This window comes from Megalobrama amblycephala, linkage group LG2 (assembly GCF_018812025.1).
Source record: "Megalobrama amblycephala isolate DHTTF-2021 linkage group LG2, ASM1881202v1, whole genome shotgun sequence".
NCBI lineage: Eukaryota > Metazoa > Chordata > Actinopteri > Cypriniformes > Xenocyprididae > Megalobrama > Megalobrama amblycephala.
Window position 1 is genome coordinate 52,542,710 of NC_063045.1, and position 17,174 is coordinate 52,559,883.

At 36.5% G+C, this 17,174-nt stretch overlaps 1 protein-coding gene across 4 annotated transcripts; it reads right to left on the reverse strand.

Moving 5' to 3' along the window:
- Positions 1-460: 460 nt before the first annotated feature.
- On the reverse strand, positions 461-17,058 carry prdm15 (PR domain containing 15). 4 transcript variants are annotated; one of them, XM_048180835.1, is made up of 24 exons: positions 16,925-17,058; positions 14,957-14,996; positions 14,715-14,808; positions 13,793-13,946; positions 13,564-13,716; positions 13,348-13,450; positions 13,015-13,272; positions 12,446-12,602; positions 11,840-11,961; positions 11,602-11,696; positions 11,375-11,462; positions 10,433-10,600; positions 10,041-10,135; positions 9,825-9,956; positions 9,437-9,580; positions 5,559-5,722; positions 5,370-5,449; positions 5,100-5,219; positions 4,887-5,018; positions 4,724-4,807; positions 4,459-4,634; positions 3,442-3,519; positions 2,670-2,873; positions 461-1,472 (listed from the first exon to the last, which is right to left on the reverse strand). In XM_048180835.1, exons 2-24 carry the CDS (start codon positions 14,985-14,987, stop codon positions 924-926), a joined length of 3,381 nt encoding a protein of 1,126 aa, XP_048036792.1. In that variant the 5' UTR covers positions 14,988-14,996; positions 16,925-17,058; the 3' UTR covers positions 461-923. The 4 variants fall into 4 exon arrangements, with proteins under 4 accessions (XP_048036792.1, XP_048036790.1, XP_048036793.1 ...); XM_048180833.1 differs by having other exon boundaries at positions 12,446-12,599; positions 16,925-16,945; XM_048180836.1 differs by lacking the exon at positions 16,925-17,058 and adding an exon at positions 15,410-15,465.
- Positions 17,059-17,174: the final 116 nt, after the last annotated feature.

Sequence of the window (17,174 nt, forward strand, 5' to 3'; positions counted from 1 at the left end):
ATAAGTCGTTATTTTGTTTTTTTGGGGCACCAAAAATATTCTCGTCTCTTTATATATTAATATTGAACCACTATACTCACATGAACTGATTTAAATATGGATCTTGAGAGAGGAAATGTCATTGCTGGCAATAGAGGCCTCACTGAGTCATCGGATTTCAACAAAAATATCTTAATTTGTGTTCCGAAGATTTACGAAGGTCTTACGGGTGTGGAACGGCATGAGGGTGAGTAATAAATGACAGAATTTTCATTTTTGGGTGAATCAAGGGATCAAGGGATATGACACTACATGCTGGTATTTGATATTTGACATTTTTTTAATGTAATGTTATTGGTGGATATATTTATTTTATATAATAAATTTCACATTTAATGTTTTTATTAGTAAAACTGTTTACTGAAATAATTTGTTTAATTTTATAGCCTATCCATTAATACAAGTTCAACACATTTGAGAGTCCAAGTCTGTACATGCATTTATTGGAAGGACAACCCATTTTTCTTGAAAAAAAGAAAGAAAAAATAGAAAATATTTCCAGTTAGCACTCACAATACAATATATCCATGTATTGCATTTCTATAGATTCATTCTTTTTGACATCATCACTCCACAGGTGCTACAGAATTACATTAAACAACAAATATAATTTTAGTTATCATTTTGAAAAACTAAGGTCCCTGTTTTTTCTTAATTCATAACCAGACATTTCATGCATTCATAAAAAAAATATATTCAGCATCTTAATGATTTGTTGAAATTGTCTACTGGTTTTTCATAAATTCGAACAAAAGGCGCGTGCTGCCCTTACAGTCACAGTCGTATTTTCAACTACGAGAAGTGCTCAATTATTAACTTTCATCATATTGGTCCAATTTCCAAAAAGGGACCTTAGCTGTAAATTACATCGTACACTTCATTTCTCAGTAGCTGAACATCTGCGGTGCAGCAGTGGTTTGTTGTTGAGGAGGTCCCGTGACTTGCGGCTGAATCTGATGCCTTTGTTCTGGCAGTGGTTGTGGCTGCTCCGGTGGTGCCTGAGTGGGCTGAACATCCGTCTGGGTGTCATCTATGGTGGTCGCATGATCTCCATCAGCCGGTGTGACGGGCCTCCAGGTTAAAGCGGGCTGTTCCAGTTGGTGGGAGATCGGGTTGACGAAGGTAGTGAGGTTGATGAAATGCGCCACTGATTGTGGAGCCGCGGTCCCCGTGGATCCCACCGCCTCTGACTGGAGATCAGCTGGACGGTTGTGCAGCATGGCTGAACCGCTGACGGCATCGAAGGTCACGGTGAGGATGGAGCTGTCCAGGGTGAGGGGCCGATCGCTCGGAGTGAGGTGGCTGACGGCGACAGGCTGCAGGCTGCTGAACTGGGCGGGAGCGGGTGTGGTGATGGGGGTCACAGTGATATTGGTTAAACTGACCGAGCTGGAGGGGGCTGGAGGGGCGCTGGGGTCCGCCAACACTACCACCTGTGTGTGTGCATTTGACGGAGGAGATTATTCAATATAACTGAATGAAGCAACACCTAAAATCAAATGCACAACCAAACTGAAATATCTGTTGGTTTTAAAGTTCATGAAATGGCATTTGCAACCCATTTTGCTTCTGTGATTTCAAGGTGAAACAAAATATTCAACAAGAAAAAAAAAAATTTGATTTTATCCATCAGCAATTGATTGGATCTAGGGATACTGTGCAGCAGTGGTGTACTTTGGGGGGGTCTGTTAAAAATCAATGGGCTCAGGGGAGGCAAGCTTCTGGTGTCGTTGTTGGACAGTGTTACTTTATAAAAAGTAAATGTGACTTTTACACTTTTTGTAATTTTTGCATTGTTTTATTTTTATAATACCGATATATATTTATTTATTTTTATTTTATTTTTTTTTTTTTTGAGAAGACACTGCCTTGCCTGTTGTTCAGTACATATTGGTACCATAATGTACATAGTGGCACCATAACGGTTATCAGACAATGTTAGAGCTTTTTAAATGTAAAAGTACTGTTTTTTAATTGAGCATGCTCATGCTCCTCTATTTTTTCTTTAGATAACCTTTACTATAACTCACTTATAATAAGTCTTTAAAACACTAATAATTTAATAGCACTTTTAAAAATAATCTTTAATAAATGAAATGAATAATAAATGAATTTTCATACTGTTTGCATACATCGTACTATACACATACTATATCATACTATATACATATTATAATGCTGTGATGCCTAAGCTCACTTTTAGAATTTTACACGACTGATTTTAGCGTTCAGTTTTACGTTCCACTACCGTTCAAAAGTTTGGGGTTGGTAAAAGTCTCTTATGCTCACCAAGGATGAAATTACGTATATTATCAAAAAATACAGTAAAAACAGGGATATTGTGAAATATTATTACAATTTGAATATATTTTAAAATGTAATTATTCCTGTGATGGTAAAGCTGAATTTTCAGCATTTGTTTTTCAGGATTATTTGATGAACAGAAAGTTTAAAAGCACACCATTTATTTTAAAATACAAATCTTTTGTAACATTTGTCACTTTTGATCAATTTAATGCTTCCTTGTTGAATAAAAGTTTTCATTTCAATAAAAAAAAAAAAAAAAAATTGTACTGACCCCAATCTTTTGAATGGTGAAATGCTAAGAGATCATTTCTGATGAAACGAACCTGCTGAATGCTCTGCACAGCAGAGTTGGTTTCATCTCCCACGGTGGTCGAGAACTCAGTGGTTCTGCTGGTGAAGTCAGCGTACTCGTCTGAATCAGACAGCTCAGGCTCATGAGGCAGGAGTTTTGCCCTCTTCTTGGAGGGATTGGAGTTCCTGGAGACTTTTTCCGAAGCAAGAGAGCCTTTCTCCAGAGTCAGAGAGGGCTGAACAACAGAGAGAACAAACAGAAACCAAATAATGAAAAAAACACATTGAAATGTCTCTCTTGTCAGAGCAATAGCCTTGTGGACATATATAGAGCATCTGTGCTTCCTGTCTCATCTACACTATCCTATCTAATAAAGACCAAAAATGTAGAAGAAACATCTCTCATGCCACACTATCCTCACTATCACGCTGTTTCATAACGCTTCCGAAGCTTCCTGAAGCAGTGTTTTGAAATCGGCCATCACTATATAAGTCATTATTGTGTTTTTTTGGCGCATCAAAATATTCTTGTCGCTTTATAATATTAATATTGAACCACTGTACTCACATGAACTGATTTACTCACTCTGATGAACTGATTCATTGCTGGCTATGGAGGCCTCACTGAGCAATCAGATTTCCACAAAAATATCTTAATTTGTGTTCTGAAGATTAACGAGGGTCTTACGGGTGTGGAACGCCATGAGGGTGAGTAATAAAGGACAGAATTTTCATTTTTGGGTGAACTAACCCTTTAATTTTCATTCTCTATCATCATGCAATACAGGCTGTTAAAAGACAAACCTGTGCGATACTAATGGTAGAGGCGTCGACTGTTGATGGTTCTTGAAGATCAAAGTCACCCAATCGTACAGCCACAATCTGAAAGATCACACAAAGCTTAGACATATGGCTTTCCATAAGCTCAAACATCTTAAAGGTGTGATCAAAAAATGGAATATGGAATAAGTCCTGCACATGACATGAGGACAAAAAATATTGTGGCCACAAATTAACAATTAGTTCCCACAACTTACTAATACGTCAGCATGTTTTGCCAATTAGTTCCCTCATTTAAAGTAAACAGTGCACACAATATAACATTCTGTTTCATTGTTTTAGTTCAGTCAAAACGAGGGAACGAATTAGTTCAATGTGGCCACGATTTACTATAACGAGGGAACAAATTAATAAGTCATGGAAACAAATTCTTAATTTGTGGCCACTATTTACTAAAACGAGAGAATGAATTCTTAATTCATGGCCACGAGATATATATATATATATATATATATATATATATATATATATATTTATATTTTTTTTTTTTTTTGGCCGCATGTCATGTGTGGGGCTCCGTAAATGAAATGAAAATGTCCTTTAAATTCAGTCAATATTTTGGGATTTTATATACATTACTTTTTCACTTTAATGAATTGATTAATTTTATTTTAGTCCAGTTTACTCTGACTAAAATAGCATGGAATTTACACAAAAACAATATTTATTTGATGAAAATTTACAAATAGTTATTTTGAAAAATGTATAGTTTATTTATTTAAACATTTATTTAATTTAAATGTGAAAAATAATAATTTTTTTCTACATTTTTCTTCTCTGTCATTGTTAGTGCATCATTAATATCTTGTCATGATATTTTTTGCATCACATTACATATTGTGTTTTAATTAAAATAAGTGAATTATCATTATTTGTCATTTTCATCTTAATTATCATAGACAATATCAAAAGAAAAACATTTTCAACAAATATTTTACTCAGTAACATCATTAACCCTGGAAGTGTGTGGTTGTTTCTCACCTCGGGATGTTTCCGGCGCATGTGGCGGTTCATGGAGGCTCGTGTGGAGACTTTGGTGCCGCACAGGTGGCAGCTCTGAGCCTCCACCTTCTCATGGGTCAACTGCATGTGTTTCTGCAGCATATACTGCGTCACATACTTCTTGTCACAGACGGAGCAAGAAAATGTCTTTCCAACTGCAAAAGTGAGAAAGATGAGAGTAAATATATTAAACTGTTTTACTGTAATTAAACCAAACTCTGTGTAATATTTTAGTCACCTGTACCTGTATGGATAAGCTTGTGCGTCTCCATTGTGTTTCTCTCACTAAACGTCTTTCCGCACAGTTCACACATGAAGTCCTTTGTGCCTGAAGGAAAACATTATTATATTTTGAGTCATTTTTTGTAATGTGTATCATATGTAACATCACAGTATATGATTCTCACCTGTGTGTCTTTTGTAATGCTTCAGCATGTTGACTTTCTGGGCAAATTTGCGGTTACACTCTTTACATTCGTATTCTTTAATTCCTTTGTGCAGCTTCATATGATGCCGTAGAGCATGTTTTGTCTTCATGCCTGGAAAACAAAGATGCATTTATGTACACATCCAGTTAAAACTGATGCAAGGTGTATTATGGGATGGATAAATGTCTGCACCTTTCCCACACTCTGCACACAGGAAGTCTCTGACGTTGTCATGGACTCTCAGATGTTCCTTTAGCATGTCTTTCCTGGCGAAGGACTTTCCACACTGATCACAGCAATGGCTTTTCACTCCTGCAGCGGCCAGAGGGTTTATCACTTTTAATTAAGCCTTGTCTAAAATTTAAGTAATTAAATACTTAAAAAAATCATAGACGTTGTTCATCTCAGAGCATAATATCTATTTTTCTACCTGTGTGCTACACTTGTAGTATTAAGACTCACCTGTGTGGATGATTTTGTGCCTCTCCAGGTTGCCGATGCTGTTGAAGATCCGTCCGCACATGTCACATGGATGAATGTATCTGTGAAGAAAGTAATGGCATTTAACTTTCCTGCAAAAAAAGAATCTTAAATGTCTTTCAAAAGCTTCATGAAGAAGCAAATATTTTAAATCCAATCTGCCTGTCTTACTTCTGCACTGCAGGATCGGGCAGGTGGTCTCGGTGGATGACCAGGTGAGCGTTGTACGTGGCCTTCAGAGCAAAACGGCGGTTGCACATGGTGCAGTTGTAACCTTTTTCCTTATGCATGTCCATTATGTGTTTCAAGTAGTCACGACCCTTGGCGAATGTCACCTGATGAAGTTAGGGTTAGGTAAAAAGTGGTGAAGAGAGAGAATGAATGTTAATGGTGCGTAAATAAATGATTTTGCTGGCAATAAAAGATTAAGCAACATCATGAAAGTCACAATGATTTTAATGTACTTTTTATTTACCAATGAAATGTTTCTGTGAACCAATTAAATTTCAATTAAGTGATTTAACGATTTGTTAATGGCCCCGCTCAAAAAAGTCTATACATTTATGTGTATTTTTTTTATATAAAATGTTTTAGTGGAAATATATGTAGGTAAATATTGCTGTTTATTACTATTTATTGTTCATATAGTGGTGCATACAAATGAATAAATAAATATCAAAACATACACTGATTTTTTTTTACCTAGATTTTTACTGTATTTTAATTCTTGCATTAAACGTGAAGGTCTTTGCAGCAATAAATAAATGGTGATGGGTACTCAATTTTTAAAAGAAAAAAAAATATATATATATAGTATATAAATATATATTTATAAATATATCCACTCACTGGACACTTCATTAGGTACACCTGTTTAACGGCTCGTTAACATAAATATCTAATCAGCCAATCACATGACAGCAAAGTGCATTTAGGCATGTAGACATTGTCAAGACGATTTGCTGAATTTCAAACTGAGCATCAGAATGGGGAAGAAAGGTGATTTAAAGGTGCCATAGAATGGAAAATTGAATTTACCTCGGCATAGTTGAATAACGAGTTCAGTACATGGAAATGACATACAGTGAGTCTCAAACTCCATTGTTTCCTCCTTCTTATGTAAATCTCATTTGTTTAAAAGACCTCCGAAGAACAGGCGAATCTCAACATAACACCAACTGTTACGTAACAGTCGGGATCATTAATATGTACGCCCCCAACTTTTGCATATGCCAGCCCATATTCAAGGCATTAGACAAGGGCAGGACGTCTGGATCTGTGCACAGCTGAATCATCAGACTAGGTAAGCAAGCAAAGACAATAGCGAAAAATGGCAGATGGAGCAATAAAAACTGACATGATCCATGATACCATGATATTTTTAGTGATATTTGTAAATTGTCTTTCTAAATGTTTCGTTAGCATGTTGCTAATGTACTGTTAAATGTGGTTAAAGTTACCATCGTTTCTTACTGTATTCACGGAGACAAGAGCCGTCGCTATTTTCATTTTTAAACACTTGCAGTCTGTATAATTCATAAACACAACTTCATTCTTTATAAATCTCTCCAACAGTGTGTAATGTTAACTTTAGCCACGAAGCACAGCCTCAAACTCATTCAGAATCAAATGTAAACATCCAAATAAATACAATACTCACATGATCCGATGTATGCATGCAGCATGCATGACGAACACTTTGTAAAGATCCATTTTGAGGGTTATATTAGCTGTGTGAACTTTGTTTATGCAATGTATATAGAGTCGCGAGCTCCGGGGGTGGGGAGCGCGAGCAATTAAAGGGGCAGCAGCCTGAATCGGTGCATATTTAATGATGCCCCAAAATAGGCAGTTAAAAAAATTAATTAAAACAAATTTATGGGGTATTTTGAGCTGAAACTTCACAGACACATTCAGGGGGCACCTTAGACTTATATTACATCTTGTAAAAAAACGTACTAGGGCACCTTTAAGTGACTTTGAATGAGGCTTGTTTGTTGTTGCCAGATGGACTGGTCTGAGTATTTCAGAAACTGCTGATCTACTGTGATTTTCACACACAACCACCTCTAGGGTTTACAGAGAATGGTCCGAGCGGTAGTTCTGTGGGCAAAAATGCCTTGATGATGCTAGAGGTCAGAAGAGAACGGCCAGACTGGCTTGAGCTGATAGAAAGGCAACAGTAACTCAAATAACCACTCGTTTCAACCGAGGTCTGCAGAAGAGCATCTCTGAACGCACAACATGTCAAACCGTGAAGCAGATGGGCTACAGCAGACACCGGGTGCCACTCCTGTCAGCTAAGAACAGGAAACTGAGGCTACAATTCGGATGGGCTCACCAAGATTGGACAACAGAAAACTGGAAAAACGTTGTCTGGTCTGATGAGTCTCTATTACTGCTGCGTCATTTAGATGGTAGGGTCAGAATTTGGCGTAAACAGCAAGAAAGCATGGATCCATCCTGCCTTGTATCAACGGTTCAAGCTGCTGGTGGTGGTGTAATGGTGTGGGGGATATTTTCTTGGCACACTTTGGGCCCCCTTAGTACAACTGAGCATCATTTAAACACCACAGCCTACCTGAGTATTGTTGCTGACCATGCCCCTCCCTTTATGACCACAGTGGCCGGAGATGGTGAACGGCCATCTTCTGATGGCTACTTCCAGCAGGATAACACACCATGTCACAAAGCTCAAATCATCTCAAAGTGGTTTCCAGAACATGAGTTCACTATACTCAAATGGCCTCCATAGTCACCAGATCTCAATCCAATAGAGCACCTTTGGGATGTGGTGGAACGGGAGATCATAGAGGTGAAGCCGACAAATCTGCAGCTACTGCATGATGCTATCATGTCAACAGGGACTAAAATCTCTGAGGAATGTTTCCAGAACCTTATTTAACCTATGCCATGAAGAATTAAAGGTGCCATCGAACGTTTTTTTACAAGATGTAATATAAGTCTAAGGTGTCCCCTGAATGTGTCTGTAAAGTTTCAGCTCAAAATACCCCATAGATTTTTTTTAATTTATTTTTTTAACTGCCTATTTTGAGGCATAATTACAAATGCGCCGATTCATGTTGCGGCCCCTTTAAATTCTCGTGCTTTCCGCCCACAGAGCTTGCGCTTGCCTTGAACAGCATAAAGTTCACACAGCTAATATAACCCTCAAAATGGATCTTTACAAAGTGTTCGTCATGCATGCTGCATGCATACATCGGATTATGTGAGTATTGTATCTATTTGGATGTTTACATTTGATTCTGAATGAATTTGAGGCTATGCTCCGTGGCTAACGGCTAATGCTACACTGTTGGAGAGATTTATAAAGAATGAAGTTGTGTTTATGAATTATACAGACTGCAAGTGTTTAAAAATGAAAATAGTGACGGCTCTTGTCTCCGTGAATACAGTAAGAAACAATGGTAACTTTAACCACATTTAACAGTACATTAGCAACATGCTAACAAAACATTTAGAAAGACAGTTTACAAATATCACTAAAAATATCATGATATCATGGATCATGTCAGTTATTATTGCTCCATCTGCCATTTTTCGCTGTTGTTCTTGCTTGCTTACCTAGTCTGATGATTCAGCTGTGCAGCTCCAGACGGTAATACTGGCTTGTGTAATGCCGTGAACATGGGCTGGCATATGCAAATATTGGGGCATGCATATTAATGATCCCGACTGTTACGTAACAGTCGGTGTTATGTTGAGATTTGCCTGTTCTTCGGAGGTCTTTTAAACAAATGAGATTTATATAAGAAGGAGGAAACAATGGTTTGAGACTCACTGTATGTCATTTCCATGTACTGAACTCTTGTTATTCAACTATGCCTAGATAAATTCAATTTTTAATTCTAGGGCAACTTTAAGGCAGTTCTGAAGGAAAAAGGGTTCCAATCCGGTACCAGCAAAGTGTACATAATAAAGTGGCTGGTAAGTGCGTATTATATATATATATATATCATACATAAAATAACATCAGAAGGCAGAAAATTTAAAGTAATAATCATTACTGACATTAGCTCCAACTTTACCTGACATTTCTTGCAGCTGTATTTGTGATGTTCAGGATCGTTCTTCTCATCTTCCTCATCAGAACTGTCATCACTCTCCTCCATAGAGATGCCAATCTTCTTAATGAAGTCCTCTCTTTCCTGCTCGTCCATTAAGGCGATGTCCTGAAGGAGATGGTTTTGGAACTTAATTAGAGTACACCATAACTTATTATCACTCTTTAGATTAGTCATGATGCTCAACTAGCTAACTAATTTTTTAAGCATGTGAATGCCCCTTAACAAAAATGTCTTTAATGGGAGCCAGTGGACCCTATTTATTCAGAACTTCCTTCAGGCTGACTAGTCAACTATTCATTCAGTTGACCCACCAATCACTTTATAAGTTTCACATGCCACTATTCCTCACCTTAAAGTGAACATGGATGTGATCTCTCAGGACGTCCACACGGAAGAACCTGCGGCCACAGATCTCACAGGTATATTTCTTGTCCCCGTGGGTTAGTAAGTGTTTGTTCATGTTACTCCGACAGGAAAACACCTTGAATAAAAAGTTATTTGTTTATTATTCTGCACAGATCTGATATGAACAACAAATATGGTGTACTTGGTCTAGGAACACCACCTTTCCACAAATTGGACACGCCGAAGGCTCCTTTCTGTATTTGCTTCCCTCCTCCCCGTTCGCTTCAAGCTCCTCTCGTTTCATGTTTTTCGGGCCTGTGGAAAAGCAATGGGTGGTGGAAGCCATTAGTGCACACACAAAGGAAGTGACATAATGGTTGATGATCTTTACCTACGGAGAAGGGCAAAAGTTAATGAGGCGTAGAAATGGAGAACTCAAGTAGAGCAGATGTTTGTGTTTATTTACTGATTAGATAAACAGACTTTACCTGCCATTTTTAACTTTCCAAATGACTTTATATGAAAATTCTACATGTGCACAGAGTGTTTTCTTGTTTTATCTGAAAAACCAAATCAAATAATTTATTTGAAGCTGTAACGTTCGTAACTCACCAACAACATGCCGCCTCTGGTGGTCCTGCATGACATCTTTGCGGTAAAACATCTTATTGCAGATCTCACACGCGTACAGTTTCTCTCCGTGTTTCTTCTTGTGCTTGGACAAATTACTGTTAGTGGAGAAAAACCTTGAACATATCTCACACTGGAATGTTTTGTCATCTGCAACAAGAGGAAAACATACAAAATAGATGTTGTGCATGCTGTCAAATACATACTGTATTCATTTATACAATTTGGAAATTTTATTTCTAAAGGCATGTATTATAATTCAAGTTATAAAATACATGAATTGTAAAACTGGTAACACTTTGCAATAAGGTCTCATTTGTTAACAGTTAATGCATTAACTAACATAAACTAACAATGAGTAATATATTTTTATAGCATTTATTAACCTTTGTTAATGTTAGTTATAAAATATGTTCATGATAGTTCACAGTGCATTAATTTTACTTTTGATCTTAAAAACGTAGTAGTAAATATTAAGATTAACATCTATACAAATGAAATCTTATTGTAGTTCATTTAATTATTAATTAATAATTGAAATTAATGTAATTATTAATTACATAATATCCTTATTAATTGGCATGTCTGTTTTTGCAAATCGTGTCTGTTAATCACACTGAACTAGTGAATTAAACCGACAGCCCTAAAAAAGTAAATTGACCAATGATACAATAATATATTAAAAAAATTATACTACTAAAAATATACATTTTCATAAAACACAAACATTATAATTATTATCAGTAATAGTATTAATAATTATTATTAGTAGTAGTTGTAACAGTATTATTATTATGATTTATTATGCAAATTTGTGTAAATGCTTTGGAATACATCCCCATAAATCTAAAACACAGAAAAGTACTGTGCAATATTTTGCTAAGATTATTTTAATGAATGAATATTAAAATGAAACCTATTTACCTGTCCTGCAGTTATGAAATCTTAAGGCATTTTCCACTCGAAAGGATTTCTCACAGTTTGAACATTTGTACCTATACTCTATATCAGGCTAAGAAAACACACAAATACAACATACAAAGTCACACAGATTCATGTAAAATGAAAGCATCTCGACATTTTAAAATATGCTATTTTTAACAGTAAACAGTAAAGTCAGTAAAAAAAGTTTGGTTAAAAATGTGCCATACCTCATTCTTGCTGTGTTTGTAAGATATATGCTGTTTAAGACTCTCTTTTCGACTAAACATCTTGTCGCACTCATCACACTTAAAACACTTATCACCTGTAAGTGAAGAAAACAGTTTATATTAGAAATAAATCATGAAATAAAAATTATTCAGCATATTGCTGAATAATGACATCTAATAACCTCAAAAGCTGTTATGCAGTGTGATAAGTTATTTCCAGGGATGATGGGAGAGTTACCATGGGAACGGATGTGTCGGTTGAGGTTGCTGCTGTTCTGAAACACCTTACAGCAGAGGCAGCACTGGTAAACTCTTTTATGATCGCCACCCTGCCGTAGAGATCGTTTCCTTATACCAGGTCTAACAGAAAAACAGGATAAAGAAATGATCCATGAAAAGAAGTGAAATTACACTACTGTTCAAAAATTTTGTGGTCAGTAAGATTTTTTCATGTTTTTGAAAGAAGTTTCATACGCTCACCGAGGCTACATTTACTTGAGCAAAAACTATTATTGTGAAATATTATTACAATTTAAATACCTGTTTTTTATTTTAATATATTTTAAAATGTAATTTATTCCTGTGATGGCAAAACATCTGCTGCTTAATATCGTTGAAAATTTGGTTTAATATTTGGTTAATATTTTTGTGGAAATGTGATGCATTTTTTAAGATTCCTTGATCAATATAAAGTTCAAAAGCACAGCATTTTTTTTTTAAATAGAAATCTTTTGTGACATTATAAATGTCTTTACTGTCACTTTTGATCAATTTAATGCATCCTTAGTATTCATTTCTTTCTATCTTTCAATAAAACAAACCCCAAACTAAAGTTTGCTCTTACTTCCCAGAGGAGATGGGGGAGCGTGTCACCCGAGATGTTTTGAGTGGTGGGCCGTCTTCAGCAACCATGACCTCTTGGACATCCAGTACAGACAGGGGAACATCAGGAGCCACAGTACTGAGAGGCTGCTCACCAGATGCAGGAACAGTGGATTCTGCTAGACGAGAGGTGAAAAATAAAGCTCATTCTCTGCAAAATGTGTTTTAAAAACCTACTTTGCAGGTCAAACCCCTATATACTAGGGTTGTCAAAAGTACTGACTTTGGTACCACGTCAGTAGCCTACTTAAATTTGAAAAATGTGACAATACCAGCATTTCCCCCTAGCAATTTCAGCGGTTAAGAGCGTAATCTATGTCTATTTACAACATGTTTTTGAAGCGTTTATCATTGTAGCCAATCACAGACATATCTGATGAGCACGTGAACACAATGGCCAATCAGAGGTGTTTAAGAATCTGCTCAACCATGCTCAAAATGCTAGGGTCTCATCACATTTTTAAAATTTCTTGGTAACGAAGTCGGTACTTTTGACAACCCTACTATTTACCCCTGAAATTCCCACCTCACCTTGACTGGAATCAGCTGGTCCACTCTGCGCAGTTTTCTGTGCTTTTGTCCGTCGTGGTCTGCCTTGTTTTCTGGTTGGCTCAGGTGGAATGGGGGCAACGTTGACCGTGTCGTTTTGGGGTACCGCCTCTGCAATCTGCTGGACAGGTGGGTCTGCGGCAGGTGCTGGGGTTTGGCAGAGCAGCTGGTCTGGGACAGGAAGGGTTTCTGTTGGTGGCCCCTTCAACAGAGGGACTCCAGGTTTGCTGGACACCATTTCTGTAGAGGCAAAATGATAATTACGCCCAGCAGAAGTATACTGCACACGGCACAGATACATTAAAACACACATACCTGGTGGAGGTGGAAGTAAAGGTGGCCTAAGAACAGGCCGATCCATTTTTTTGGCATAAAAAGCTCCATACCAGACTCTCAACTCTGTTCCAGGCAGAACATCCTGAAATGGAGAAAATGAAGGAATAATTCAAGTAAATTGGCATTTGAAGTTTAATAACACCGCAATAAATAAACTTCATTTTACAATCTAAGTCACGTGTAGCATCAATGTACCTGTGATGTATTAAAGTAAACATCATCATCTTGCTGGTAGGCCGTCAGATTTTGGTGTTTGTGGTCTGTGGCAGGCCGAACCAACATCATCCAGTTACAGTCGTCTTCATTGGATATGTCAAAACACACCACCGAGCCGTCCTTTTGGAATATCTAAGATATACAATAGAGAAAACATTAAGTATAGGCCATTTGGATAGGAGTGACATATTAACGGTCTATTGTTTACCTTTAAAGGAAAGGCTCCCTCAATTTGAAGGCTTGAAACCCTCTTGGCCTCAAAAGGGCCAAATCGAGTCCTCTTAACCAGTCGTCGAAGCACAAACACGCCTTCATTCCCCTCCTCAGCTGACCTGATCTCCAAGCTGTCTGGTAAAGATGACCTGAGACATGGACAGTGATTATGTTCTTAAGTTAAAATTTCAAATATATTAGCAGTCAAAAGTTTGGAATAATTAAGAATTTATATACTTTATATACTTAAATAATTTTTACAAATTTTTCACTTAAATTCATTTTCATTTTATATCTTTATGAATTAATCATTAGCTTTTCATCAACTCAAAATCCCCCTGCAGTTCTTTCATTAACCCCAATTTGGAAAACCCTGGCATAATGTAATGCTTAATGGATTTCATGTTGTGATAACAAAAATGGAAAATATTTTCTTTCTCTGTTTTTTTTTTTTTTTTAATATGTATCAATATGATACACAATAATTCCATTCAAATCTAAGTGATAAACGAGTTAGGTCAAAATAAATCCAAAAGTAATCAGAATACATTACCTAAAATGAGTAATCTACATTACGTTACTAACTACAGTTTTCGTAATAGAATTTGTAATCAGTAACGGACTACAATTTGCAAGTAATCTGTCCAGCACTGCATATACATAAGCATTAAAACTGATTTTACGAACTGTTATTGTCATAACACAATTCTGCGACAAATATCACAAAGGCACTAAGAATTTATAGCATACAGTACAAGAATTTCTCATTAAAAGAAATACAAAGTCATACAAAGAGACTGATAATAAACATAAGACAGAGTCCTTTGAAAACTGCAAAATTCTAATTGTGGTCAGCACGCTCAGGCAGTGCCAAGACCCTTTTTGAGAGTATTTGGCCAAAAGCCACTCATGCTCACCGTGCCCGACTTAGAACAAATGAGTCCTTCACCGTGACGATGGGCCCCAGCTCAGGACACTCAGAGTCATGGTACTGCCCGCAGTCCTCACACCCTACAGATGAAAGAATCACGTGCAATTATATGCCATGTACTTAAATAAAAAAAAAGGACACAGCAAAAAAAGCTTGATAGTAGCAATAAGGATACAATATTGTTGCATGCAAATTCATAAACACGTGAGATTATAGTTGTATACTTACAAATAAACTCATCTGGTGTCTGCTCTGCCATTCTGACAGCCTAGAAATGGTGCATAAAATATGTACATTAGTTTAAACACCTGTAACAATTTTTCATTCCATCATTCATTTGTGGCATGCTGTCCTTATTGACACCATATTTTATATATATATATATATATATATAATATATATATTAAAATAAAAAGTTGCCGTTTGGATTTAAATAGGCAAATACTTTATTGCTGTGATTATTATGTTTCTAGCATGTTATAGGTTTGGCAACAGTTCTTCTAACCCTAAATGATGGAGTGTGTAGCTTTTCATTTCTTAACATCACATCATTTATTTCCATTAAGAGGAGCATCAATTTTTGGTCAAGATCTTGTATTGACAATGCAAGAGGAGAGCACTCTGTAAAGTCTCCTCCAGCACATCCCAAAGACTTTCACTGAATTTAAGGACTGGACTCACATGTGCCAATTCATGTGTGAAAATGATTCTTCATGCTCCCTTCCAACCATTCTTTCACAATTTAAGCCTGATGATTCTTGGCTTTGTCATCCTGGAATATGGCCATGATGTGTCTTCCTACATGGTTGTTTGAGAAAAAAAAGCTACACACTCCATCTGTAAGGGTTAAAAGAACTGTTGCCAAACATATAACATGCTAGAAACATAATAATCACTGCAATACTGATCCAGTCATAGTCTCTTAAGTATTTGCCTATTAAAATCCAATTTGTTTTAGGCTGGACAGTGTATGTGTGTGTGTATATATATATATATATATAGGTTTAACATTTTTAATTTTAAATTAAAAACATGTAGGCCAGTTTCACAGACGGGGCTTAGACTTAGTTCAATTAGGGCATTTAAGTAGCTTTGTATAAATGTGTATAAATGTGCCCCATGTGTACATTTTTTAGCCAAAACAATGGCACATACATATTTTAAGATATGTCAGTGCAAGATGCTTTCAGTTAAAACAGCTCAAACATGCATTTTAGTCTGGGACTAGGCTTAAACCCAGGGTTAGGTTCTTAGTTAAATGTTAAACCATTTTTCACAACTATTATTTAATAACTCAAAAAATATCAGGCTCAGTTACCATCTAGTAATTATTAAAGTACCAAAGTACTTTTTAAAGACATAGTAATATTAAAATACTATGTCAAAAAACTTAAGCTAGCATTTCTCTTTTCTCTTTTAAATGAGACTTTTTTTATACAGTTTTACCATTACACAACCTAGAAATTTTTTAAGCTCCACAAAAAAAAAAAGAATAGAAAAAAAAGACGTGAATTAAAAAAAAAAAAAAAAACATTCACCAGGTGTATTTAAGCATTTTGGCATGAACTAGGTTTTTAATATATTTTTAATATAACTTTATAAATCTGGACTAAACATATGTACATATCTAGTATGTATAAGGAGAACATTATTTTAAATAATACGTTATAAAAGCATAAGTCCTTAAGGTGTAAATGCAAAAACCATTGTGAAAAAACATTTCAATGCACTTTTCCATTATAACGTGTTCATTGCATTGCTGTCAGTCAACAAAGCCTATTACACAATGCAACAGATTTTGTTGATGCTCCCAAGATCAACAATCACAACGCAGAACAGGGAGCTGTCCGCGCATGAAACGCCTGTAAGCAGCCAGGGAAAGAGTACAATACGGACCGACGCGGACAGAATCCGTGATTTGGGAAGATTTCAAACTGTAGCCGGGTTTTAACTCCGATCTCAGGCTGCGCTCGCTCTCTTTCAGCAATGCAAATGTAACAAAGAACAATCGGCATGGCGGATGGAATGGAGACGCAGCGCTCATCTGGAGCCAGAACGTTTGAAAGCGCAAAGCACAACAAACTCGCTTCGCTCACACTTTTCATTGCTCCTGCACATTTGAGTGAGGAGCATTTGGGCATTTCGTTCAATGATTTTGAATAGAACTACCTCACAAGTTTAGCATAAAGTCATTACCTGTTTTCCAAACGTCTACACATTTAGTGAATCCTGACTCCGGGTTCCAATCCGCTCCAGAAACCGCGCAGGACCGGAAATAAGACCGGCGAAAGGCATTATGGGAAGTGAAGTTTTTCCACAAACAGGCCACTGTGAGATTTTCCACCAATATTAGAGCTGATTAATTAGATTATGCAAATATCTTAATCGAAAAGTACATGTCTGAATCCTATTTTGACAGCCAAAATGAAAACAAAAACAAACACAG

Coding starts and splice junctions, on each gene's coding strand:
- prdm15 (XM_048180835.1), bottom strand. CDS start 14,987: ATGGCAGAGCAGACACCAGATGAGTTTATTT. Junction 11,463..11,601: donor ACAAACACAGCAAGAATGAG/GTATGGCACATT, acceptor GTGTTTTCTTAG/CCTGATATAGAGTATAGGTA. Junction 2,874..3,441: donor CTACCATTAGTATCGCACAG/GTTTGTCTTTTA, acceptor TCTGTTGTTCAG/CCCTCTCTGACTCTGGAGAA.